The sequence below is a fragment of the Trametes versicolor genome (assembly GCF_000271585.1).
Source record: "Trametes versicolor FP-101664 SS1 unplaced genomic scaffold TRAVEscaffold_3, whole genome shotgun sequence".
Lineage (NCBI taxonomy): Eukaryota > Fungi > Basidiomycota > Agaricomycetes > Polyporales > Polyporaceae > Trametes > Trametes versicolor.
Window position 1 is genome coordinate 204,484 of NW_007360323.1, and position 22,554 is coordinate 227,037.

The 22,554-nt window shown below is 56.8% G+C and overlaps 8 protein-coding genes across 8 annotated transcripts; 6 read left to right on the forward strand and 2 right to left on the reverse strand.

Moving 5' to 3' along the window:
* Window positions 1-582: 582 nt before the first annotated feature.
* On the reverse strand, window positions 583-2,761 carry TRAVEDRAFT_162128 (amino acid transporter; the record flags this gene model as incomplete). The annotated part of the gene is made up of 10 exons (XM_008037064.1): window positions 583-761; window positions 818-1,020; window positions 1,075-1,528; window positions 1,585-1,638; window positions 1,693-1,803; window positions 1,865-2,034; window positions 2,103-2,234; window positions 2,290-2,383; window positions 2,454-2,538; window positions 2,606-2,761. 10 exons carry the CDS (start codon window positions 2,759-2,761, stop codon window positions 583-585), a joined length of 1,638 nt encoding a protein of 545 aa, XP_008035255.1.
* A 1,264-nt stretch (window positions 2,762-4,025) lies between these two features.
* Window positions 4,026-6,239, forward strand: TRAVEDRAFT_142708 (glycoside hydrolase/deacetylase). Its single transcript, XM_008037065.1, has 13 exons — window positions 4,026-4,153; window positions 4,203-4,248; window positions 4,352-4,436; window positions 4,502-4,562; window positions 4,623-4,813; window positions 4,866-4,887; window positions 4,942-5,070; window positions 5,163-5,189; window positions 5,265-5,298; window positions 5,361-5,416; window positions 5,496-5,546; window positions 5,598-5,622; window positions 5,776-6,239. Exons 1-13 carry the CDS (start codon window positions 4,098-4,100, stop codon window positions 5,926-5,928), a joined length of 936 nt encoding a protein of 311 aa, XP_008035256.1. The 5' UTR covers window positions 4,026-4,097; the 3' UTR covers window positions 5,929-6,239.
* A 1,967-nt stretch (window positions 6,240-8,206) lies between these two features.
* On the forward strand, window positions 8,207-9,235 carry TRAVEDRAFT_63078 (uncharacterized protein). The gene is made up of 2 exons (XM_008037066.1): window positions 8,207-9,002; window positions 9,061-9,235. The coding sequence occupies exon 1, from the start codon at window positions 8,271-8,273 to the stop codon at window positions 8,979-8,981; it is 711 nt and encodes a 236-aa protein (XP_008035257.1). The 5' UTR covers window positions 8,207-8,270; the 3' UTR covers window positions 8,982-9,002; window positions 9,061-9,235.
* A 610-nt stretch (window positions 9,236-9,845) lies between these two features.
* On the forward strand, window positions 9,846-10,407 carry TRAVEDRAFT_26879 (uncharacterized protein). The gene has a single exon (XM_008036573.1). The coding sequence runs from the start codon at window positions 9,862-9,864 to the stop codon at window positions 10,363-10,365; it is 504 nt and encodes a 167-aa protein (XP_008034764.1). The 5' UTR covers window positions 9,846-9,861; the 3' UTR covers window positions 10,366-10,407.
* A 1,498-nt stretch (window positions 10,408-11,905) lies between these two features.
* On the reverse strand, window positions 11,906-13,379 carry TRAVEDRAFT_17987 (uncharacterized protein; the record flags this gene model as incomplete). Its single annotated transcript, XM_008036521.1, has 3 exons — window positions 11,906-12,558; window positions 12,620-13,174; window positions 13,244-13,379. The coding sequence occupies 3 exons, from the start codon at window positions 13,377-13,379 to the stop codon at window positions 11,906-11,908; spliced, it is 1,344 nt and encodes a 447-aa protein (XP_008034712.1).
* Window positions 13,380-16,368: 2,989 nt separating this feature from the next.
* On the forward strand, window positions 16,369-16,779 carry TRAVEDRAFT_44021 (uncharacterized protein; the record flags this gene model as incomplete). The annotated part of the gene is made up of 2 exons (XM_008036784.1): window positions 16,369-16,696; window positions 16,757-16,779. 2 exons carry the CDS (start codon window positions 16,369-16,371, stop codon window positions 16,777-16,779), a joined length of 351 nt encoding a protein of 116 aa, XP_008034975.1.
* Window positions 16,780-17,439: 660 nt separating this feature from the next.
* TRAVEDRAFT_116593 (GMC oxidoreductase) lies at window positions 17,440-20,076 on the forward strand (the record flags this gene model as incomplete). The annotated part of the gene is made up of 16 exons (XM_008037067.1): window positions 17,440-17,578; window positions 17,628-17,710; window positions 17,768-17,844; window positions 17,895-17,960; window positions 18,012-18,081; window positions 18,118-18,158; window positions 18,207-18,315; window positions 18,369-18,424; window positions 18,476-18,546; window positions 18,601-18,923; window positions 18,977-19,152; window positions 19,203-19,344; window positions 19,399-19,484; window positions 19,540-19,699; window positions 19,770-19,829; window positions 19,888-20,076. The coding sequence occupies 16 exons, from the start codon at window positions 17,440-17,442 to the stop codon at window positions 20,074-20,076; spliced, it is 1,848 nt and encodes a 615-aa protein (XP_008035258.1).
* Window positions 20,077-20,840: 764 nt separating this feature from the next.
* TRAVEDRAFT_69615 (uncharacterized protein) lies at window positions 20,841-22,273 on the forward strand (the record flags this gene model as incomplete). Its single annotated transcript, XM_008037068.1, has 2 exons — window positions 20,841-20,897; window positions 20,961-22,273. Exon 2 carries the CDS (start codon window positions 20,966-20,968, stop codon window positions 22,271-22,273), a length of 1,308 nt encoding a protein of 435 aa, XP_008035259.1. The 5' UTR covers window positions 20,841-20,897; window positions 20,961-20,965.
* Window positions 22,274-22,554: the final 281 nt, after the last annotated feature.

A 22,554-nucleotide genomic window follows, 5' to 3' on the forward strand; every position in this document is an offset into this window, starting at 1 on the left:
GGCTTGGGTGCGCGGGCTAGGGCTGCGTAACTCGAAATCATGTACTTGACGTTGGGCTCTATCATGATGTAGTTCGCCTCGGGATTGTCGCTGAATCGGAACCAGTCCATCGTGGGCGTCGCTCAAAGAACAGAGCAGAAGTATATTTGCGGGTGGTAGCCTCACGGAATGTGAGTGAAGGATGCGAGTGGCGGGAGAGTCAAGCACTAGGTAGTCGCAAGCGGAGGACTTGAGCTCGCACTGTGCCTATAAGTACCCTTTCCCGCTCCACGTACCCGTTGTTGGTCGCTGCTTTGATGTGCCCGTCTCGGCGAGGACAATGGGGTTCACTGCGGTGGCTAAAACGCAGGCGCCTCATGTACGGGGGGTGGGTGGCACCTCGCGCACACGTGCGCGCGTCCCCAGCAGGCGCCGAGGTCTAAGCGAGCTGCCATTCGAAGCGTTTTGAGTTCCGGAGCAGCAGCGCTGCTCTCGGTGTCAACATATTACCATCGCCTTACACAGCGGCAAGCAGAATTCGTACACATACACTGCACTGATCCATCCGGACGCGATAGCCATTCCTTCTTTTCCGGCTCCGGATCAATGGCTTCCCACCGACCGCTCGTCGACACGCGCCCCCTTCTTCTCGTCGTACTCTTTCAACTCGCCGTCCTCACCCTCGACGGTCTTGACAGGTCCCTTGAACCATTTTCTTGCAGAGACAACCCACCAGACGGACGCGAAGATGAACACTGCCATGATGATCACGATGGTGTAGTCTACGGAAAGGAGACTGTTAGCAACCACACGCGAATACAGACAGAAAAGAACGCACTCATGGTAGCGGCGGTCGGGTTGACCTCTGGAGGGAACACCAGAAGGACAACGATGAAGGTCACCCAGCTGACGGCCACGACACCGATGGGCATGTAGTACTTCCCCAGCGAGAATGGCCCAGGCTTGAGCTTGTCCCGCCCCGAGGTGATCCTCAGGAAGATCGGCGTCACGTACGAGACGTACAGACCAATAACGGATGCACTGTAACGGTATCAGCCTACTATCATCGACCGAGTCATTCTGGGAAAGACTTACCCAGCGAGAGACGACAGCGCCGTCTCAGAGAACCCGAGAAGGCCGCAAATACCAGCGAGAACGATAACGAGCCACACCGCGTTGACGGGCGTGCGCGTGTACGGGTGCATGCGCTTCCACCAGCGCGAGCCGGGCAGCGCGTTGTCGCGCGCGAACGCGAACACGACACGCGACGCGTCGACGCCCTGCGCCGCGCCCGTGACGTACTGCACGACGATGATGAGGCTCCATATCGCGAGCATCCCGCGCTTCCCGAGCACGTTCAGGAACAGTTGGCCCATCGGGAGCGGGAGCGTCGTCCCGAGCAAGTTGGGCACGGACGCGGTCGCGAAGGACGCGGCGATGTACAGGAGCCAGCCGAGGGTTGCGGTTGCGCCTACTCCGACGAGGATGGCGATGGGGGCGGCGCGCGCGGCATTGGAGGTCTCCTCAGATATGTGCGCAGCGGAGTCGTCTGGTACGAGGGCAAGCGTGAGAATGAGTGGGAACGGGGGGTACGGATGGGCTTACAGCCGGTCAGGGTCCACATGGGTGATGTAAACGCGAGCAGGAAAGCCCAGCCACCTGAATGTAGTTTAGTATCAAATTGTACGAGAGATAGATAGTATTTTGACTCACTGTTCGCCCAGCCGGTATTGTTTTCAAACATGGTGAATGCAACTTCTGTTGTTACCCTCTGCTCACCGCTGCGAGACAGCAGGAGGACGATCGCAGCGATAGTCGTGCCCACTGGCAGGAATGAAACATAAGCACACAATACAACGGCGAAGTGGTTTGAAATGAAACGCACCATTGATGAGCACATAGAAGATGTTCAAACGCGCGATAACGGACGTCGCGGCCGAGCAAACAAGTCCATGCGTGAACAAGATGGCGAGCAAAATTCCGAACGTAGCTCCTGCGCCAAGGTTGATTTCGCCGTCCGACCCAACGCTCAGCGCGGTGGTAATCATCTGTGCGCTGTAAGGGTAGTCGTTTGAGTATCCATCGAGAGCGGGTTTCGCACGCGGAGCGGCGGGACTACGCACCATGTGAAATCTATAGAGCACACAAGCGCCACCTGTCCGGTGACGTTCGCCCAACCTGTGATCCAGCTCGCGAGCGGCGCCCACTTCGGCGGCGCGAGCTTGGCTGAGAAGTAGTAGAGTCCGGCACTCGTCCTGCATGCCAGTCAGCTTCCTCGCGGCCGTAAACCATGATGCATAAGGAACTCACGGCATTGCAGAAGTCAGCTCAGCCAATGATGCCGCAATCGTCATTACGAAGAAGCAGGGAATAAGCCAGCCGAAGATCATGCCGACGTGCCCGCCTAGACGTTGGGAAGCGAGGTGCAATGTGAGCGCTAGCGCAGGGGGCAAGCCATGTGCTGACAGACGTACCGGAGACAAGCGGGAACGACATTGTCGAAGAAACCGATGCGACGACGCCCATGATAGAGAACGCGAATGCGATCGTCTCGACAAGCTACCGCGCGTGGAAGACACATGGTCATTGACATATCCATCGGCTGTGTCTCGCAGAGGGCACATACCGAAAACTCGCGTCTAAACTCGCTTTTGTAACCCAACTGCGCAAGCAGCTCGTCGTCTGCGTGCCGGACCACCGCCAAGTCTTCGCTGCCTCCATAGTCGGCGTGCCCCGCTGCGTGCGCTGGGGGCTTCCCGGAGAGCGTCCCTTCTGTAGACATTGTAGCCGGCGGAGGGCGAAGGGAGGATCGAACGGTGCGTCAGGGAGAAGGAAGAGAAGCTCGGGGACTTGGACGCGGAACGGCGCAGCCTTATGCAAACGGGCGCTCTGGCCAGCTTCTCCCCATTCATCGCGAGCCGAACATCACAAGATGGACGACGGCCTGGGAGATCTCCGCACAGGCGTTTGTATCTGCTATATGATATGCTTATCCGGCGGAATGACCAGCATCTGGCACTCGAGGCTTCGGGGAGTCAGATTGTCCGGAGGAGCGGCCTTCGCGGAGCTGGCATGAGAGAATAGGCTTGGTTATGGGCAGCGGACGCGTAGATATCGGTACAGGACTCACGGTAAGCAGAAGAGCGCTGGCTGATAACGCCCGCATGCGTATCGGCGACCGTGGGCTCAACGTTCAGCGGTGGCTTATCGCGGCGTCCTGGGCTCAAAAAGTGATAGCTTGAGTATTTGCGCGCAGCCGCAAGGAACAGGGGCTTTTATTCGTTCTCTGAACTGCTCGTACCAGTGGCCGGACGTCGCCTGCGGGTGCTTGTCAAAGGTGAGCTTCACAATCCGCACGGACATAAAACATTGCTTATCATTTTACTTACCTTATGAAGTGTCTCCTGAATTTATACATGCACAAATGGCTCCGTTGAAGACGTAGCGACGATGGTGCTCATGGGTGCCTGTGGTAAGTTCGGAGTCGAGGTGGCATTCCGGCGCTTCCGAGGACCCCACATTTTGGGCGCTCATGTGTACATATGGGCGCTTCCAAACTTTCCACTTTTCTTCCTTCGCGATTGATCGTCTTCACTATGTTATACGCTGTAGGGACATCCTGGATCCAACTTTACCACCGTGAAAGCAAGCTATGCATTGCGTCGTATGGAAACCAACATATGGGTACTCATCTTGTCGCGGTGTATCTCCACTCCCATGCACTCTTTCAACAGCATACTGGAGTGGTGACTCCTGTGAACGACGTACTGGCCGAGTGAGCCCGCCTCAAGGCCGCCTGCGCAAGTACAACTCCAGCCCACATGCATTTACCTTGTAAGGCTATACATTCAGACTTCTCTCTGTGGCTCATTTCCAACAAGCCCCCTCAAGTGGGTCCCTGGGATAACGCTGCGCCTATTTCCGAGCTTATCTGGATACTGCCGACGGTGTCCCGCTTCCGATGACTGGGTTCTGTGCTTGGGCTTCTCGAAACTTTGTGATCGAGTCCCTATCGTGTCGGACGATTCCACCGTAATCTGCGGCCTCGACGTCGACGAGAGCCTTTTACTCTGAGTCCTGTGTCGCGGGAACCCGTTAACGCAATTACACCACAAACGATGCCCCGCAAGATACTCATCGGGTTTGGGGTCGACGTCGACGCCGTTGCAGGATGGTGAGGTCAATTTCCACCGATATGTTCACACCAAGCTGACGCGTGGTAGGCTCGGCTCATACGGAGGCGAAGATTCCCCTCTTGACATATCGCGCGTAAGTCCGAGTCCCCGCCTGCTGTTTGTCGTCGTTTTGGCCTGTCCGCTTGCGCAATCCTCGGGCCGGATGTGCTCACCTCAACGGGTTTTGCGACACGCAGGGCCTGTACGCGGGCGAGGTCGGCGTGCCGCGTCTCCTGAAACTGTTCGCAAAGTACAACATCAAGACGACGTGGTTCATTCCAGGTGCGTCGAGCCCCTCTCTCGCCGTGTGGTGCCGGAGGTCGAGAATGTGAACGATCCCTTTCCAGGACACAGCTTGGAGACGTTCCCGGAGCAGATGGCTGCGGTCAGAGATGCGGGTCACGAAATGTGAGTGCGCCGATGCGGATCATACAGCGGGCATTTACGGAGAGTCGTTTCGCTCCACAGCGGTCTTCATGGGTACTCTCATGAAAACCCGGTGTCGATGACGGCAGAGCAGCAGAAGGACATCCTCGATCATACGTACGAGCTCCTTACACAGTTCAACAACGGTGTACCGCCCAAGGGCAGTGTTGCACCGTGGTGGGAGACGAGCAAGGAGGGCACCCAGATCCTGCTCGACAAAGGCATTGAGTACGGTGCGTCTGGGCCTCTATCTATGCAGTCCTCCCTCTGATTATCACCCTTCAGATCACTCGAACATGGCACACGAGTGAGTTATCAGCACAGACAGGAGGTCTGGTCTCTGGCCTGACCCCTTCGATAGCTCTCAGGCATACTACCTGCGCGACCAAGATCTGTGGACCAAGATTGATTACTCGGCGAAGGCGCACACCTGGATGAAGCCCCTCCAGCGCGGCAAAGAGACTGGCCTAGTCGAGATCCCCGCGAACTGGTGCGTGTCCTCGGAGCCGCATCGTGCGAAGGAGACATACTGACCGCATCTGTTTCGATGTCCCGATATCCCGCTGCCCGGCGTATATGCAGGTACCTTGACGACTTGCCGCCGATGATGTGAGTAGCGGCCGAGCGCCCCTGATGGGCGCGTCTAGCGCATGTACTTGTATGTCCTAACGGAGATGGCGTCAGGTTCATCAAAGCGAGCCCGAACTCTCACGGATGGGTACGTCCAACGTTCCTGTACAGAAGAACATACCTAGAACTTCCGTGACCATGTCTGGGCAGGTCAACTCGCGTGACGTCGAGCAGCTCTGGAAAGACATGTTCACATACCTCTACAGGTCAGTTCAACATTCATGCGCGTCAACGAGTGATCGGCGTTGTCTTGTTCCTTTGACTTGATGCTGACACCGCGTATAGGGAGGAAGAGAACTTCATTTTCCCGATCACTATCCACCCAGACGTGAGCGGGTACGTCCGTTTTCCAGCCTGATGCTGCTACGCACACTCACCCTGCCCTAGTCGCCCCCACGTTCTCCTGATGCTGGTGCGTTCTTCCCAGGTACTTACCACGAAGCGTGCCAACTAACTAACATCAATATCACACGCATCCTGCGCTCGCGTCCGCATCTCCGAACAACCTACGCCGTCCCTTACGTCCTCGCATGCGCCTCCCCGAACCGCCCCTACTCGTACTCAGGAACGCTTTATCGAGTGGGTCAACACGCACGAAGACGTGCAGTGGGTGCGCATGATCGACATGGCGGACGAGTTCCGCACACGCGTCGCCCCGCCTCCCGGCGCACTCATGCCTCGCGGAGTCGCGCCTCCCGCTACGACAATCGACGCTTGAGAACGCAGATTCGCGCGACGCCCTGGGCGCCTGGAGAGTGATGGCCGGCTGGAGGGTCTCGTAGCAATTCTCTCGGAAGTGCACCGCGCGAGTTAGGCGGTTCGAGGGGGTGCTGTAGGAGTGGTTCTTCGGGCATACCCCGAGGGCTGCGCGCGATTCCGGCATCGCTAGGCATGGAGGTTGGCGTTCTGCTGAGGCGCCGTTGATATGGGGGAGCGGAGAATTTTTGGGAGCATCTTTCACCTCTGTACATTAGCGCAGTAGCGCAATTCCTGTATCGTTGAAGAATGCGGTGGTTCTCCTAGGCTTTCTATAACCTACATGAATCGGTCCCGGACTCCCCGCGCCGAGCTGTGACCGTGTATCGGGTAGGTGCCTTGACCAGTCGAGGTGGAGCCATAGGTCCGACAGGTACCGCCGGGACACGTCACAGTTGCGATGTACAAGCTTGTCTCGTCCTCACTGTCCACAGATTTATCGATGAAGTATGAGGGTGTTAGTGTACACCGTGAAGGCTTAATCAAATTGTAGCATACGTCATGCATGGTGAACGAAGTTGAATACTTGCGCCCATACCTGATCGTTTGAAATTGCCTTGTAGTCGATCATATCTGAGCTTCTGTGCGTCTAATAGAGCCTTCCAACAGAACAAGTAGAAGATGAAGGCTGAAAGTAAGAATCATCAACGATCAATCGAAATCAGTAAAGAAGGCCGACCTTTGCCATGATGCCCGCGGAGTAGCGTGGCAGCAGCTCGTCCACCGTTCACAATCGACAACCTTACTTGGACCAAAGACGCAGGTAATCCAGGCGTGCATGCCGGCGAAGGTCAGATTGCAGAAGGACGTCTGGTGAGGTAATTGGCTGGGTGAACAAGCACGGCAGGCGCTCCGAATCGTTATATGAGGTGCCGACGTCCTCATGGATCACTGCGGCACGTCGAGCTTGCCTGAACATGCACGGTAGCGGCAGTGGATCATCGAGAACCCAGCATCACTTTTCGAGAGCGTCCTGTCATAAGAAGCGTCTCATGGATGGAGTACAGTGAGTGCATGACATACCCACTGTTCCTCACCCTAAAAGAATGAGCACACGATCGGGCCCGGCGACGACACAGGCACAGACAAAATCACCCAGCTTCGCGGCCACCCGCAGCCGCGACGTTTCGAACTGGGATCAGCGGCGTCTCCAGCTGCTTGCGACTCTCGCGATCGTGGGGCAGGCCGAGCACTGTGGGCCTTGGGCTGTGATACTGCGGTGGGTCTGCGTCTCGACGTGCGTGTGAGACCGTGGTGCGATTGTTGGTGAGCGGCGCCTCGGAATTCAAGAAACTGTCTGTTCGCTGAGATGAGACGTCGACAAGATCGCAAAGTCACATATAACACGTAAAAGGCTAGTGAGCGGCTGCTGCGAGCAAATAGGCTTGGCGAGAGTGAGGACGGGAGTGGCCGGATGGTGGTACTGCCCCAGCGAAGATGGCCGAGTTCAAACTATTGCGCGCTGCTGACGAAGAGAGAGGCGGCCGGGATGGGGACGGGGGACATGCACAGGGTTGCGTGCAAATTCGGGGGGTGCCTCAATTGAACGCGTCGCAACGCCAGATCTCGATCTGAGTGTGAACGACGGGAGCCAGATCGGGGAGCCGACCCCTTTGACGCGGTAACATCCCATCATCCCACCGGCACCAACGACTGTGACAGGGCCTCAGCCTCGCGTAGGCTGGACATGGCCACGCCCTGCCGTCGACCAACCGAGTCCAACATGCTCCCTGCGCTACTAAAATGCCCAGTCCGTCGCCCGACCACGCTGATTTCTCCCCCACCTTCCCGCCCGTGGTTTGATTTTCCTGCGCTCCGGCCATGGCCACCCTGTCTCCGTGTTATCCCGTCAGTAATACCGCGTCTTCTTCGAAGAACCTTGATTTCTTCACCGTCACCGTTTTTCATGATGCACGCGCCCACTCTGCCTCCTCCTCGCGGCCTTCGTCATCCTCCTCGAGCTCGAGCTACCCATCTCCAGCAAGCACAACATACACCGACTCACCTGTGTCCTCCGTGACAGGTTCCTCGCGCTCTGCATCGTGGTCCTCCTTCCCGTCGTGCCCAAACAGCCGGCCACGACCTCTCCCAACCCCTCCAACACCCTCCGCGAGCCCTCGCACATCGCTCCCACCGCGCCCTCTGCCCCACCCGCCGCTCGTGCGCCCACAGTCAGAATTCCGCCCCGCCCGCCGATCTCTCCCCCTCCCAACGCCCCCAACCGTACCTGAGTCGTCATCCGCATCTGCCAGGCCCGCGCCCTCTCAGACTCCACCCCGATCGGTACCTCCTCCCGAACCAGCCATGCCCGCTGCACAGCCCACGACGGCCAAGGCAAACGCCACAAACCCTGCGGCGTCGGCGTCGGCATCCTCAGCGAGGCCAATCATGTCGCTCACCATCCCGGCAGCCTGGCCGGCAGCGGGCGACGCCGCGCCACAGCTGAGCGTGCTCACACCGCTCTCGCCGCTCTCCCCGATCGCGTTTGGCTTCCCCGGCCCGCGCGAGCTGCGCAAACGGCGCGAGGACGAGCTCGACCGGTGCATGAAGGACCTCGGGTTCGTCGAGGCGCCGTCGCCCGTCGGCCATACCAAGACGGCCTCGAGCTCGGCCTGCTCATCGAGCTCAGAATCGGACCCGAAGACGCGTCTTGGGGCACACGCACGCGCGTTCTCGGCGTCGTGTGCAGACGAGTCCGACGAGGAGCGCGACGTCGTGCTGCTCGTGGACGAGCATACGGACGATGAGCCGGAGCCGGAGGAGCACCCGACGCGCAGCGAGTCGCGCGCGGCGATGCTCACGCTGTTCGCGGACATCGACACCACACCGTCCCCCGTGGGACCGAACCCGCTAGTCGAGCCCGGGGTGGACGTGCAGGTGGAGATCGTGTCGAAGAAGGCGGCTGCGCGTACGCGGCGGCGGTTCAGCCGGAAGTGGGTGCGCGAGAAGAGCGGGAAGCGATTGACTGAGAAGGACTTCTCGGAGATCCTGTGTCAGTTGCGCAAGTTGCGGTGACGGACCGACTGTCGCAAGAAGGTGCGCTGCTCCGTCGGCCTTGCACTGTTCGGGAATTGTTGCTGATGCCTTCTCTCAGATTTTGAAGCGGCTGCGTAATGTATAGCTTGTACTTGATATTCTCCTCTCGGTCCGACCCCGCTCTGCAACATTCATTTGTACATCCTCCCACATTTGCATTAGACCGTGACTGGGGTAACTTATTAGTGGCCTACTGGTAACTGCAGAACATGGCATAATATGATTACTCTATTTTTCAACCGCCGCAAATAGGTCTCAGTGTAGTGCCTGCAGCATCTCCGGCCCTAAAGGGCATCAAGACACCATACGTTCCACCTCCGCATCCGCTCGCGCTCCGGTGACGGCATTTTATATCTGTGCAGTGCTCAACCTCTTAGATATGCATGAGTATGAGTAGCTGGCGCCGTGCGCGGGACAATATTCGCAACGTTCCAATGCTGGGTAACATATCATAAAAGGTAAGATCACAGCTATGCGCGTCCTCTATTTGGGTTAGCACTGAAGCTTTCGCCGCTCCGCGCTCTACAGACTAGACTCCGAGTGAACCCTCTCCGAGTCCGTGGCGGCGGTGTCGGTCCGACGTTTCTCAGTGGATGCGTGGTGACGCACAACACGACTCTGGGTAGATGTGTATTTTTCTTGTCACTCAGGCCTGTTCTCACAAATATTTGACCGTGACCAGTCCACCAAGATACGGTCCTCCGCATTTGCGCGCTCGCGCGCGTCGTGCAATATTCCGACGCGTTCATCACGTGCTGAGACATCGACGCGTCCGCGTCGGCCGCGGGCGCGTCGCGATCACTGCAGTTTCGTCTCTCGTCTCCTCCACTGCCCCCACCACCGAGCGAGCTCAGCAACGATGGCCTCAGACACGCTCTCATTCATCCCGCTCGCCTACCGCCTTTTCTTCCTCTACATCGAGCCCGTCTCCGCAATCGTCGGCGCGTTCTACGTTGGGGCTCGACCCTCCGAGTACCTCGCCTACCTGTCCTCCACCGCATCGAGCGCGAGCGTTGCCCAAGCCCCGCCGACGCCCACACTCATCTCGCTATACCAGCTCGCAAACCTCTACCTGCTATTTGCGCTGAACGAGCACCTCGTGCTCTCGTCCACGACATCGCGCCGCACGTGGCGCCGCCTGCTCTTCGGGCTGCTCGTCGCGGACATAGGCCACCTTGCGACGATGGTCCCGCTCGCGCAGGAGAAGGGCTTCGCGGCGGTGTTCCTCAACTTTTGGGCGTGGAACGCGATGGAGTGGGGCAGTGTCGCGTTTGTGTATATGGGCGCTACCATGCGGAGCTCGTTCTTGCTCGGCGTTGGGTTGGGAGAGATAGGGAAGGTTGCTCACAAGAAGAAAGAGTGACATCTCGCTGTATAGTCACTCTGTCATAGGCCCAATATTTAAGTGAGTGTAGTATTCGTCTGTTCGCGCATTCCTTGTTCCAACTAAACCTCCCTCCGCCTTTAGCTAGCAACTACAATGTATGTCAACATTCCGTCGAGTTGTACAATCCATAGGTGCCCTATACGCATCACAGTAAGGAGGTCTCTGATGCATGCCCGCCTGTAGAAATACTTACAGTCAACCACTCGGCCCCTCGCGGCGCTTGCTGTGCGGATCTGGGCACCGGTGAACGCGATATGACCGGGTAGATGCCGGAGCTTGACGCGCTCTGACGCGCCCACGTGACGTCAGATGCGTGTGTGGCGCTTGCCGGGGATACAGCGCGATTCCAAGGACCCGACCAATTTGGTCTCTGAATTGGTCCGAAGCGCCCGCCCCTAACGATCAAAGTCAACCCTAGAATCAGGTTACGAGACCAATTGTACCGCACGTGATCCTTCTAGGTACTCCCCCGCGAAGTTGCGGACGGCCTCGATGGGCACACACCAGCACCATGCACTCGGAAAAATATAAATTACATTGAATTAGACGTTTTGAACGTACTGGAGGGGTTTTAGACATGTTCAGAAGGAATACGCTTGTGGTACAGCATGTATACTTGACCAGGAAGAGCTAAAGTTACTCTATGTGCATACATTCGCGGCGGCGCGCCGCCGCGAACCTCCAAAGAAGCCAGAGGATATCTCTTGTAAATTTTGGGCACTTTGAAACAACTTTGAGCGTTGTTCGAGCACATAAACACCGTCCACCTCGTCCTCCGCTTCGCGGGTAGTCATAACATAAGCGCCCATATCCGTACAGTGCGGCGGCGTGAGCCGCCGCGAAGCTCTCGCAAATCCATAGATTTCTGACTCAAAATATGCAGGTAAGTATGGTTAATATGTATGCATCGTACGCGACGCTCGCGCAGAAGTCGCGCGCCAGGGCAGTCGAGTGCGCGCCCTTGCACGTCCCGAACGCGCCTTCGGCGCGCGCGACCATCCCACCCTGGGCACCATATATGGGCCGCTGCGCGGCCCGTTTCGCACCGTCCGAGCCCTTGGTATGACTAATTTTCCCTTGCCGGGTCGAATTTGGTGGCGTACGATGACAGCCGAAACTCGCTTACACTTGAAAGCTTTCGGCAGATGGGAGTCTTCATTAATGTTTCATTCTCATCCAAAACGTCAAGTATCTCAATAAGAACGTTTAGAAGTCACCGACCGGACATCTCTCTCGGAAGAGTAGAGCATGACGAGAGGACATGAGGTGCGCACTTACGCTTCACGAACCAGCGGGTGGGCCTCAAAATGGATCAGGCTGCATCCGAGTATGAAGTGATCTGCGTCAACTTCAGGCTGTGGTACATCGACATACAGGGCGAGTAGTACAAACAACAACTACGTAGTACGAAACTACAAGATGATGGCGGAGAGGGTCCCCTAGGGCGTGCAGGATCGTGAAGCAGACATTCCATCATGCGTAGTAATGCAACATCGACACCCGAGAATAATATAAGTTACTCCTGCGTATACGGCGGCGGCAACACAACGTTGTCATACAGCCTCAATCCCGAGTCAACGTCTCTCGGCGCCGCCGATACATCGCTCCGAGGGCCCGCGCGATTTCCGCGTGAGAACAGCGAGCGCAAGAGCGTATGCGCGCGTCCATGAGAGTCCGGCGGCGCGTGCCACGCCCCAGGAGGTAGCGCGCCAGGGGGCATCAGTGGCGCCGTGCCACTAGTAGACGAGAACGCCAGCGAGGCGGGGGTCAGAGGCCCGCTTTGGCTGTATGATGACTCCGGACCCGTGCCAGGAAGGGAGGAGAATGCGAGGGAAGGGGTATCAGGGTCCGAGCGCGTCCTCTGGCTCTTCTCCGAGACGGGAGAAGGGCTATAAGATGCAGGCGCAGATGGGCTGGGGGGGGAAGCGGTGCGCCTCAGAGGCGCCAGCAGGCCGGCCCCGCTCGACGCGGACGGCGCATCGGACTCGGGACGGCTCACGACGCTCTCGGGCGCGACTTCGGAGGGAGGCGCGGTGGGCGGTCTGTGGCCGAAGTGGCTGCCTGCAGGCGATACGGGCAGCGTGGCGCCCGTGTTTGTGGAGTATCGCATCGAGGGCTGGTGCCCAGATACAAACGGGTCTTGGGGCAGTGTGAAGGGGGCAACTGTGCCTGCTGAAACGCGATGAGCGCATGATCGGAGTAGGTGCAAGCAGTTGGCAGAAGGACATACCTGGAGTGGTGTCAGAGCGGCGCCGGCGTCGAAGCCACCAAAACGCGACGCCGAGGAGGACCAGCAGCGCGACACCAGCGATTGTAGCACCAGCGATCACGCCCGCATTCGAATGAGAGGAGCTGGACCCGGAACCGCTAGTGTTCGCGGCAGATGTTGGGTCCGGCTGTAGTTTGACCGGCACCGTAACGCTCACGGTCGATACAACGGTCGCGGTCCCGCTGGTAGACGTGACTGTTTGGAGAGACACAGAAACGGTGTTGGGCGAGGGCGTGATTGTCGGAGAGCTTGAACCTGACGTCGAGTTTGGCGAATGATCGATAAGGAAGTAGTCCAGCCAGAAAGTGTTCGGGCTCGTCCCATCCGTATTATTGATGAGAACGATATGGTCCCCCGGAGAAAGATCCTGCGCCGAGAAGAACGTGACGTTATACCGCGTCTCCCCCGAGGGCGTGACCGGCGCACTGTACGAGCCCGCGACCTGCCCGTCGATCAAGTACGTCGTCTTCGGCTGCCCGTACTTGTCGGAGGGTCCCAGCGTGCCGACGACACTGACTCCGGTGCTACGCAGTCGTACGTTCGCATTCAGTCAGGAATATGGGCGGGAGGCGAAGATGTGCGTACCGGTGAACGAGAGCCATGCCCTCAGTCCCGCGACGTTTGCTCCGTGCCGGGTCGCGTCGACTTCCGCGACTCCCTGGTCCCATATCCAGCCGGACGCGTACTGCACGCTCGGGTTGCTGTCGTCGACCAAAGACATGGCCGCCGTCAAAGCTTCCGGATTCCTGAAGCAGGGGCACAGCGTTGATGTAGGTGGACGTCAAGGGGAGGGAGAGGGTGGGAGTATCCACGGGCGATAGGGTTATATGTCGGGCAGGTCAAAGTTCATAGTCATCCGCCTGATGGCACAGCGCCTGATGGACGTTGATGCGAGAAGCATCTGTCAGGTAGGCAGTATTAGTGCTTAAAGAGTAGGCTCGTCGGTGATGCAGTACCTGGGATACTCACACCAGCAGCGGCCCGTGCTTGGAAGCTGTGCACCCTGGGTATGGAGGAGTATAAAGGGCGGGCGCGCGGCAAGAAGTGCCCATCCGTGTTCCGAGCTGCAAAGTCGCACTGTCAAGGTCAACGTTTCTGTTTCTGTTGACTGCCCGAATCTTCGGAGCGCGCACTGACCATCGGACACTTGAAGTGACCAACCAAGTAGCGCACGGTCCTCAACGCCTAAAAGCCATCCGGCGCTAAAACCCGCACGAGGGGTTCGTGATCTGATGGACCCCTGCGTGAGCCACGCGGAGCCCAGCACTAACGCATGATGCGGGCCTGGAAATCACAAGGTAGGAAAAGACACAGGATGCACTTGCACTGGGCTCAAGGCCGTACAGCAGGAGACTTCCTGGACCCACAACGGTACCAAAGTCGATCGACGATCGTCGACACTGCACCAAGAAAAACACCAGCGGGAAACGCTGTTTGCGGAGGCTCTCGCATCGCCACCGCGAGGATCGATGATCACCCACTGCGCTGCGACGATGAAGATCTGACCGTGATCGACCCCGAGGATATCGCCTCGGAGTCGCCTTGGACCCGAATGTTGAGTGCAAACATGAACATGCGTACCTCTAGACCGACCGCACATTGGCCATACAAACCAGATTGTAGCTCACATACAGCGTGATGTGCGCAGTCGAAGACAATGAGGGACTTCCACGAAGGACGGGGATTGGGGCGGGAGGAACTCCTTGTTGTGATGGCTTCCAATATCGTGAAGGCAGTCACTCAAAATCATGATATGGATGAGGACTCTGCTCGACAGCGTCGAATGGATTAGCGGTACAGATACTTCGGATCGCTCCCTATTGTTCCCGGCTTCAGAGCGGCAGACAGGCCGTGGACAACAAAGTCGATAGTTGGAAGCCTGTGGACGTTGGTATCAGAAAACCGCTGAAAGCCCGTATTACTGACCCTCCAGCGTAAGGCCCACAGATTGGCAGTACTTACTACTGATAATATTCTCCGCAAAGAGCTTTGGGTAAGCTGTACACGGAAGTCCCTCAATTGCTTCAACTTTATATTGGAACGGCGGCTTGTGCAGCAAATTTTGTGAAGTAATGAGTCTCGAGTGCAGTACCGGTGTCCACGGCGGAGTGTGAGTGAAGCTATGATATGTTGGTCGTCGCGGTAGCACGCAAGTACTGGCAAGTGCGAAGCCGCCACGGAGTACCTGGCTGGGCGGGTTATCTTATCTTATCTCTTTTTCATTGCTAGATAGCGTTAACTAGCGCCTCCTCGAACCTGACGAAGACCACGACGACGAGCCTTGAACTGCACAGCGCAGGCAGCGACAAAGGCTCAGTATCTCCTTGAAACGCATTGCATAATAATAAATTGCCAGCGAAAGACAATCTGTGAGTTTCCTCTCCGTCGGTGTTCAGCGGGGCTGACCGGGACCACTCGAACAGCGCGATCCCAGTATGCAGCAACTACTGCCCCGAGTACCCACCATACATTTCATTTCCCTTTCCAGAGTTGGCGCGCCACCTACAGTTCTCAACGATCTGCACACCGCAGAACCGATGCCTAACGATCTATCTTCCGAGCCTCGTCCCTGCGATCTTCCCGAGGACGTCCTGCATGAAATCTGGCTATACCTCTCAAGTCACGAGAAGTTGAACTTCTCTTTGCTATCGAAATCTTTCCATTCAGTCTTCCCTGTTCGCCCTACAAATGTTATTTGCAGCAGAACTTCTACGTTGGCTTCGCTGAGCCGCCATCTGGCCAGGAAGCCGGAGGACGCGATGTGTTTGGTGTCACTCGCGATCACCATCGACTTCTGCGGGCGGGAGACTACTACTACTGGACGGGCTGGACGGGGTGGACGGAGGGGAGAGCTGCTACATGATCTATGTTCGGTCATCTCGGCAGCCCAGAACCTCCGTCGACTCATCTGTATCTCAAATGTGGCGTATTGGAACGACCAAGCCAGAGGTGCATTGGAAGCCCTGCCTCGCCTTTCCCACCTCTTGATATCCAAATCCGGTGGGGATAAGCTGGTATACCCGCGTTCCTTGGTTTCTCTCCACCTCACTGGTCTCCGGGGCACACACCTAACTTGGCGTGATTTAGCCATAATCCTTTCCGGACTCCCTCTTCTCGTCGAACTTTTGTTTAAGGACGCCAGATTTTGGGAATCTGGCCTTGAAGAATCACATCCTACCCCACATCCTATGCTCCGCCGAATTGTCGCCTCGTCGCCCCACGCACAATATCACGACATTCCCGCCACTCTCCCACTCTCTGGGCGGCAGTTTCCCAATCTCAACACAGTCGTTCTGGAAGATACGGAATTATTCGACCTACGCGGTCTCTATTCCAAGCGAGATGAACAGACAGAGTACTCCAGTAAGCTTGCTGCTCTCGCTTCTGATACGTGACAAGGTGAATAATCGGACACTTGAACAGCAACAAAGTTAACAAGCCTTTGCGTTCGTGCCGGCGCTTTCACTCCTGGACTTTGGATCCAGCACGTAGTGAAGCTGGAATTTGCGTCAGAGCTTCGTTGGTTCGAGTTTACAAGCAGCGCAGAGGACTTCCGTTCCACGGTCAGATCTTTTGTGAGTCCCCCGTTTCTTTCGACGCTCACCTGAAGCCTTGTTGTAGCTCGGAAATTCTGATATATATTGCGCTGAGTCCAGATCAATGTTCTCTCCGGACATACCATTCGCGAGGCAAAAGCGCCGCTCCCGCTCATGTTTCTATCTATCATCGCCTGCCGAACGCGCAAACCGAAGAAACAAGACATCGACGATCAAATTCTCTGTGCACGCCTTTTGGAGGCTGCCGTGGTCGCCCTTCCTAATCTGCGCTATGTCGCGTTTGCGCAGATCCCTGACGATGTACTCCGTTCAGCAACACGAGAATACGGTCAGAGGCAGTGGCCCAATGCGCGATGGCAATGGTGGCGAATCATCAGGGGCGCCGAAGGTATTGAGGTCAGGGAGGTACCGACGTGGGAAGGGGAGAGGGTAAGGAAGTACATGCGCGATGCGGATATGGCCCATGCAGACGACTTCGATGGTAAGTCACTTCATACAGATATCCGTATACACAGCTAACGCGTCCGCCCTCTATTTGCAGATCAGTTCGAGGCGCTTCGTTAACTCGTAGTGGCCACGCCCACATGATATTTGCAAATGCAGTCTGTTGTCGAGTAAGCTGGAGACTCGGATGCATCCCGTGCCTGCCGACCGGGGCATCTCGCGCGTGCGAGCCTCTAGAGCATTCTCTCAAGCACGATCGCGCGCACGATGTCCTGGTCGAGAGAACAGGTACGGGATAAGCGCTTGATAATCATTGTGGGTCCATGCTCCTTTACGGCTCGGCGCGCTTCAGCGATGAGCGCCGCCGCTCTGACCACGCATCTTCGCAACTAGAATTCAGGTACCATATCGACTTATTCCTTCTGCTAGTGCTAAACGACCTGTTCCGACGTTTAGGAACTACACATCTTCGGTCTAAGATCACGGCGCACGGCAGTCGCTCACCGGGGAAGGTAGACAACATGAGACGGACCGCGTTTCTCAGCGCCCATCTTGCATATTTGTGTTCTGTTCGGAACTAATTAGCACTGTGTGTACAGCGCGGAGAATGCTGAAGAAGCACGGGAATCGTTCGGTCTAGGCACCTGCCCTACCGACATCTCCGTGTCGTAGAATCTGTTAAAAGCGTCTCCAGGGCCATCTTGTCTACTAGTAGGGAATTTGTCTCTCTCCCTCAGCGGTTTGCCCCACTCTACGGACGGTCCCCTAGCCCGTGCCAACATGGGCAATTTACTCTCACAGACTTCAGCGATAGTCAGTAACCCAGCGTCCTGGGCTACGCCACTTCCACCGGACGAAGATGCGTCGCAATTCACAGTGTCGAAGGCAAAGTCCTTCGACTACGTGATTGTTGGAGGAGGTGAGTTATTTCTTGATCTGATAGATACGCCTAGCTTATATAGGTTCAGGTGCTGCCGGATGCGTTCTCGCTTCCAGGCTTTCTGAGGATCCTGCTGTCACGGTACTCCTCATCGAGGCTGGGCGGAGGTCGGTCCCCTGGTTTTTTGATTGAGGTCGCCGATTAAACAAGGCTTCTTATAGTCACAAGGAAAATTTACTCGCTCGCATGCCCATGGGCTTCGTGAAGATGTTTCGTAGTTCATGGGACTGGCAATACGAAACTACGTGAGTACGATCTCTGTTTTAAATGAGTATCGCTTACTCAAGACGTGCAGCCCCCAGAAAGAGCTGAATGGTCGCCGTGTCTCCTGGCCGAGAGGCAAGCTGTTAGGAGGCTCGAGGTCAGTTCGACGCCGTCAACCTTCCTATAGCGAGTGACTAGAACTTCATAGCTCTATGAATGCTCTTGTATATCACCACTGCGCTCCAGAAGGTACGACGATCAGTGGATTTTGCTTGTATGTTGACTGATGTCGTGTAGATTTCGATGCGTGGGAGAAAGAGGGTGCAACGGGATGGGGCTACGAGTCTCTTAGGCGGTACGCTTGCTCATCGTGCGAGGTTACTTTTACTTAGGTCTGCGAAAGGTACTTCCTGCGCTCCGAAAGGTACATACCCGATCCAGCACATCCGGGAGTGGATGTCTCCTTGCGTGGAAGCAGCGGCCCGGTGGTTACTCGCTACAGTGAGGTCGCCGTAAGTCTGTCCAGTAGTCCACCACTCTTCGCAGTATCTGACGTCTAGTCTAGCCCATCATGCCCGTCGTTTTAGAAACGGTGAAGAACATGGGAATCCCCTTGTCGGAGTGAGTCTTCGTTATCGAGGGCGTGAGGCTGCCCGACTCAACATCTACTAGCGACTTCAACACGCCGCGAGGAACACTGGGGGCCGGAAATTTCGTTGCTACTATCGATGCAAAGCGCGAGAGTAAGCCCGGTCGACACGGTCGCACCCCATGGTGTACTGACGTGCAACATGTAGGGAGCTCATCAGCTACAGCGTATCTCAACGACGCGGTCCTCCGCAGGCCGAACCTTACAGTAGCTGTATCCGCTACAGCGGAGAAGATCATCTTCTCATCCGGCAGTGACTCTACGCCAATTGCTGCTGGCATCCAGGTCTCGACAAGCAGGGCTGGGTCGCGCTTCGTCATGGCTGCTCGAAAGGAGGTCATTCTATCGAGCGGCGCCATCGGAAGCCCCCAGTTGCTCATGCTGTCTGGAATTGGTGCCTCCGAGCAGCTCTCCAAGTGGAAGATACCGATTGTCAAAGACCTCCCAGCAGTCGGACGCAACCTGCTGGATGTGCGTAAGAAAAACCGCAGCAAGTGACGTCTATCTGACCCTTTGTAATGCAGCATGTCTCCGCAGGCGCGTTGCCGTTCCGAGCAAAGCCCAATCTCACCTGGGACCCAATTATACACGACCCACTGAGGGCATTTTTGGCGTTCGTGCAGTGGATGACCATCGGCACTGGGCCGTTCAGCACGAACCCGACCCACGTTGGTATATTTGTTCGCGCAGATGACCCGAGGTGAGCCCTGCGTCATACATTGTCAATTCCAACATCTGATTGCGCGCCAGTCTGCCATACGGACAAGACTTGCATATCAATGACAACTCATCTGGGCCCGGTGCTCCTGAGATAGAACTCGCCTTCACTCCATTCACCGTCGTAGACAGCGGGGCACGCAAGTTTCCCCGCGGGACATGGGGGATAACCGCCGTAGGTGCAAACCACGTATATCACATTCAGACTATCTCTGATGTTACGATGCAGGGGTCGCTTCTACTCAAGCCCGAGAGCACAGGCTCCATTGAGTTACGCTCTACGAGTATCTATGACCATCCCATCATCAACGCTAAGTGCGATCTACGACGTAATTCTCGTCATGTTCCTTTTAACGCCCATCTCATATAGCTACTATGCGACGGAGACCGACTGGAATGTCATGATCAAATCCGTCCGTCTCCTCTTGCGCATCGCTAATACGGCTCCACTTTGCGACGCCCTTGATATCCGGACCTCCGACGCCACGCACGATGATGTTTTCTGGCCCGGCGATGCTGACCCTGACAAGGTAAGTATGTTTGCGCTATAGCGAGCCGCCAGGCTTCGTTATCTCATTCCTCCATCACCGACCTCTGTAGATCACCGACGACGAGATCAAGGCCTTCATCAGGAAGCGGGGCCAATCTGCCTGGCACCCAGTGAGTTATGCTTCATATGCTACTGCCCGAACGGTGCTGCTCACATGCATTCCCATAGACGACCTCTGCGAAGATGGGAGTGGACCCTAAAGATAGCGTTGTCGATCTCCAGCTTCGGGTCCACGGGATACCGAACCTTCGCGTCGTCGATGCCTCCGTTTTCCCAGACCAGGTCTCTGGTCACCCGTGTGCTGTCGTTGTGGCGATCGCCGAGAGAGCTGCAGACATCATCAAGGGCGTGGTGTGAGGCATCACCGCACGACAGCTTGGGGCAGCGACCGCTTGTATTGACAAAAAGCGCTCCGCGCTGTTGTTTGGCATCATCGTTATCTAAACATGCATCGTATAAATTCAGAAAATCATAGATCAGATATGTCACCTCCTGTAGACCTACAAATACACATGCTCTACTCAGTCGTGAACTGCAATGATAGATATTAGTCTCTTGTTTTCCACCGAATTTGTTGGAGCAATCGAGAAAACGTCGGCAGGAGTAAGAAAAGACTAGTATTCCGTTTGTCCCGTACGGTAGCGTCGTGGTACGAAGGCAAACGGATGGCGTACAAAACGGGTCGCGCGTACGATACTGAACGCTTCGGCAAGCGCCGGCGAGCAGGCGCTCGCTCGCTCGAAACCAAAATCCGACAGAATTACCCTGAGCTGAACTTCTCATGCACATAGGCAGATTCGCTCAAGGATTTAAGCTCACCCAATAATGAAGGGTGTACAGTCGTATAGAAGGCATGTCTCGTCCGTGGTGGTGCGGTAGGTTAAACGAGACTTGGAAAGAACACCGCCACATCGAGGACCGATATTAGGGCGCCTACGCGTCGGAGTCGAAGGCGTTCAAAGTTTGCGAGCTTCTCACTTGACCCCCCACCTTGAACTGGCCCCTTTGGACGACCACAGCTCGGTTGCGTGAAGACGAGCATCAAGCTGCACTGATATAAAGACTGTTGGGCCGCTGTACGGATTCAAAGTCAGGCTTCAACAGCACTGCTTCAAGCTGGGCCCTACGATAAATCATTGCGTAATCTATTCCCCGAGCTGTACATATCGCGAGAAACGGTGAGCTGCACTTGCAGTGGCACTAGTTCATGCGATTTTATAAGTAATGTATCTTCATCGTAGGCAACATGACACCGCGACCAGAGCACTGCCAGAGCTACTGCCATCCCGACGACGACGAGGAGTCCGCTGTCTCACCCGCCCAGCTCAAGTGCTGCGCGGGCTGCAAGAAAGTATGGTACTGCAGCAAAGTCTGCCAGCAGGCCGACTGGCGCCGCCACATCTTCCATTGCAACCCCAAGCGGCCCATCGGCACCGCCTACTACCTCTCGCGCGCGTGCGAGGAGGGCCTCCTACCCGTGCACACGCAGACGCGCAAGGACTTCGGGTTCGAGAAGACGGAGGAGCTCCTCGGCGCGCACGCTCAGCACAAGCTCCTTGGGCTCTTCTATGGGGTCTTCGCGTACCTCGACGTCTCGGAGAAGGAGGTGCAGCGCTGGCAGGCGGAGGGCCGCATGGTCGAGGAGGTCAAGGCGGCGTACGCGCGCCTCGCCCCGCGAGACCGCGGCGAGTTCTACGAGTGGTTCCTCGCGCACCCGTACGTTCTCGACGGCGCGCCCGCGGACCCGCAGGCGGCGCAGGAGGTCACGCGGCGCGCCGGCGGGGACGCCATCCGCAGAGCATGGATGATGTCGGGCGGGTCCCCGGACGACAGCCTCGAGACGATTGAGCGGAGCATCCACGCGCTCCCGCGCCAGGTCCAGGCGGTGCACTACTTCTACCGCCTGCTCATGTTCGAGGTGCACCCCGCGCCGACAGCGTACCACCAGTGGATCACGTTCGGGTTCGTCGCCGCGCTCCGCCAGGCGGACGAGCTGCCGATCGGGCAGGCGTACTCGGACCTCATCTTCAAGCGCTGCACGTTCGCCGAGTTCCGCACCGCGTACCTCTCCGGGACCATCCTCGCGCTCGCGGAGGCGTATGGGGTGAGCTTCTCCAACGCGAACACGCTCCCCGCCACGACGCGCGGGCTGCGCGACGTCCTCGCCGAGTCGCCGCGCCGGTTCAAGACGGTGTGGTATTTGAAGCAATACATCGACGAGGTGCTGTGCGCAGACTCCGACCCGCCGCCGCGGCCGCACAAGTCGATTAGCACGGACTACGGGTTCGGGAACTGCAAGAACGCGGAGGAGACGAAGCTGCTGGAGGAGCTGTACACGAAGTATTTTGTGCATGCGGGCGCGGACCCGCTGGAGCTACACAAGGCGTGCATCGCAGGGGAGTTGATGAAGTATCTGGGGGAATTCGTCAAGTTGAAGCCGAAGACGGAGAAGTATAAACGGCTGCTGAGGAATTCTTATCCGATGCCCAGCAGAGGGGAGTTGCAAGGTAAGCTAATATACTGCATCTGCTTTGAGACAAGACCTGAGCGCTGAATATGGTTTATCATCTGTAGGGGTAGCTCTCATGGTTTGACGTGGACTGCGTGGAAGCTGCCCGACGTTTTGAACTTTGGTTCTGTCTCAACCCAGTGTACGCTGTCGTCTGAAGACCGATGTGCCACTCATACATGTTGTACAGTATACGTTGTTTGTCTGACCGATGTATCAAGCTACCTTCCCGCGAGCGGCATGACAAGATATCCAGAGTTTCTTACATGATAGTCATCCGGATACAAATACAAGATGATCCTGACTCGATAGTTCCCTCCTAGTAA

Excerpts from the sequence above, each read along its gene's own strand:
- TRAVEDRAFT_142708 (XM_008037065.1), top strand. The coding sequence starts at position 4,098 with ATGCCCCGCAAGATACTCATCGGGTTTGGGGTCGACGTCGACGCCGTT. Across the intron at positions 4,154-4,202 it reads GTCGACGCCGTTGCAGGATG|GCTCGGCTCATACGGAGGCG; the intron begins GTGAGGTCAATT and ends GACGCGTGGTAG. Across the intron at positions 4,888-4,941 it reads CACTCGAACATGGCACACGA|CTCTCAGGCATACTACCTGC; the intron begins GTGAGTTATCAG and ends CCCCTTCGATAG.
- TRAVEDRAFT_63078 (XM_008037066.1), top strand. The coding sequence starts at position 8,271 with ATGCCCGCTGCACAGCCCACGACGGCCAAGGCAAACGCCACAAACCCT.
- TRAVEDRAFT_26879 (XM_008036573.1), top strand. The coding sequence starts at position 9,862 with ATGGCCTCAGACACGCTCTCATTCATCCCGCTCGCCTACCGCCTTTTC.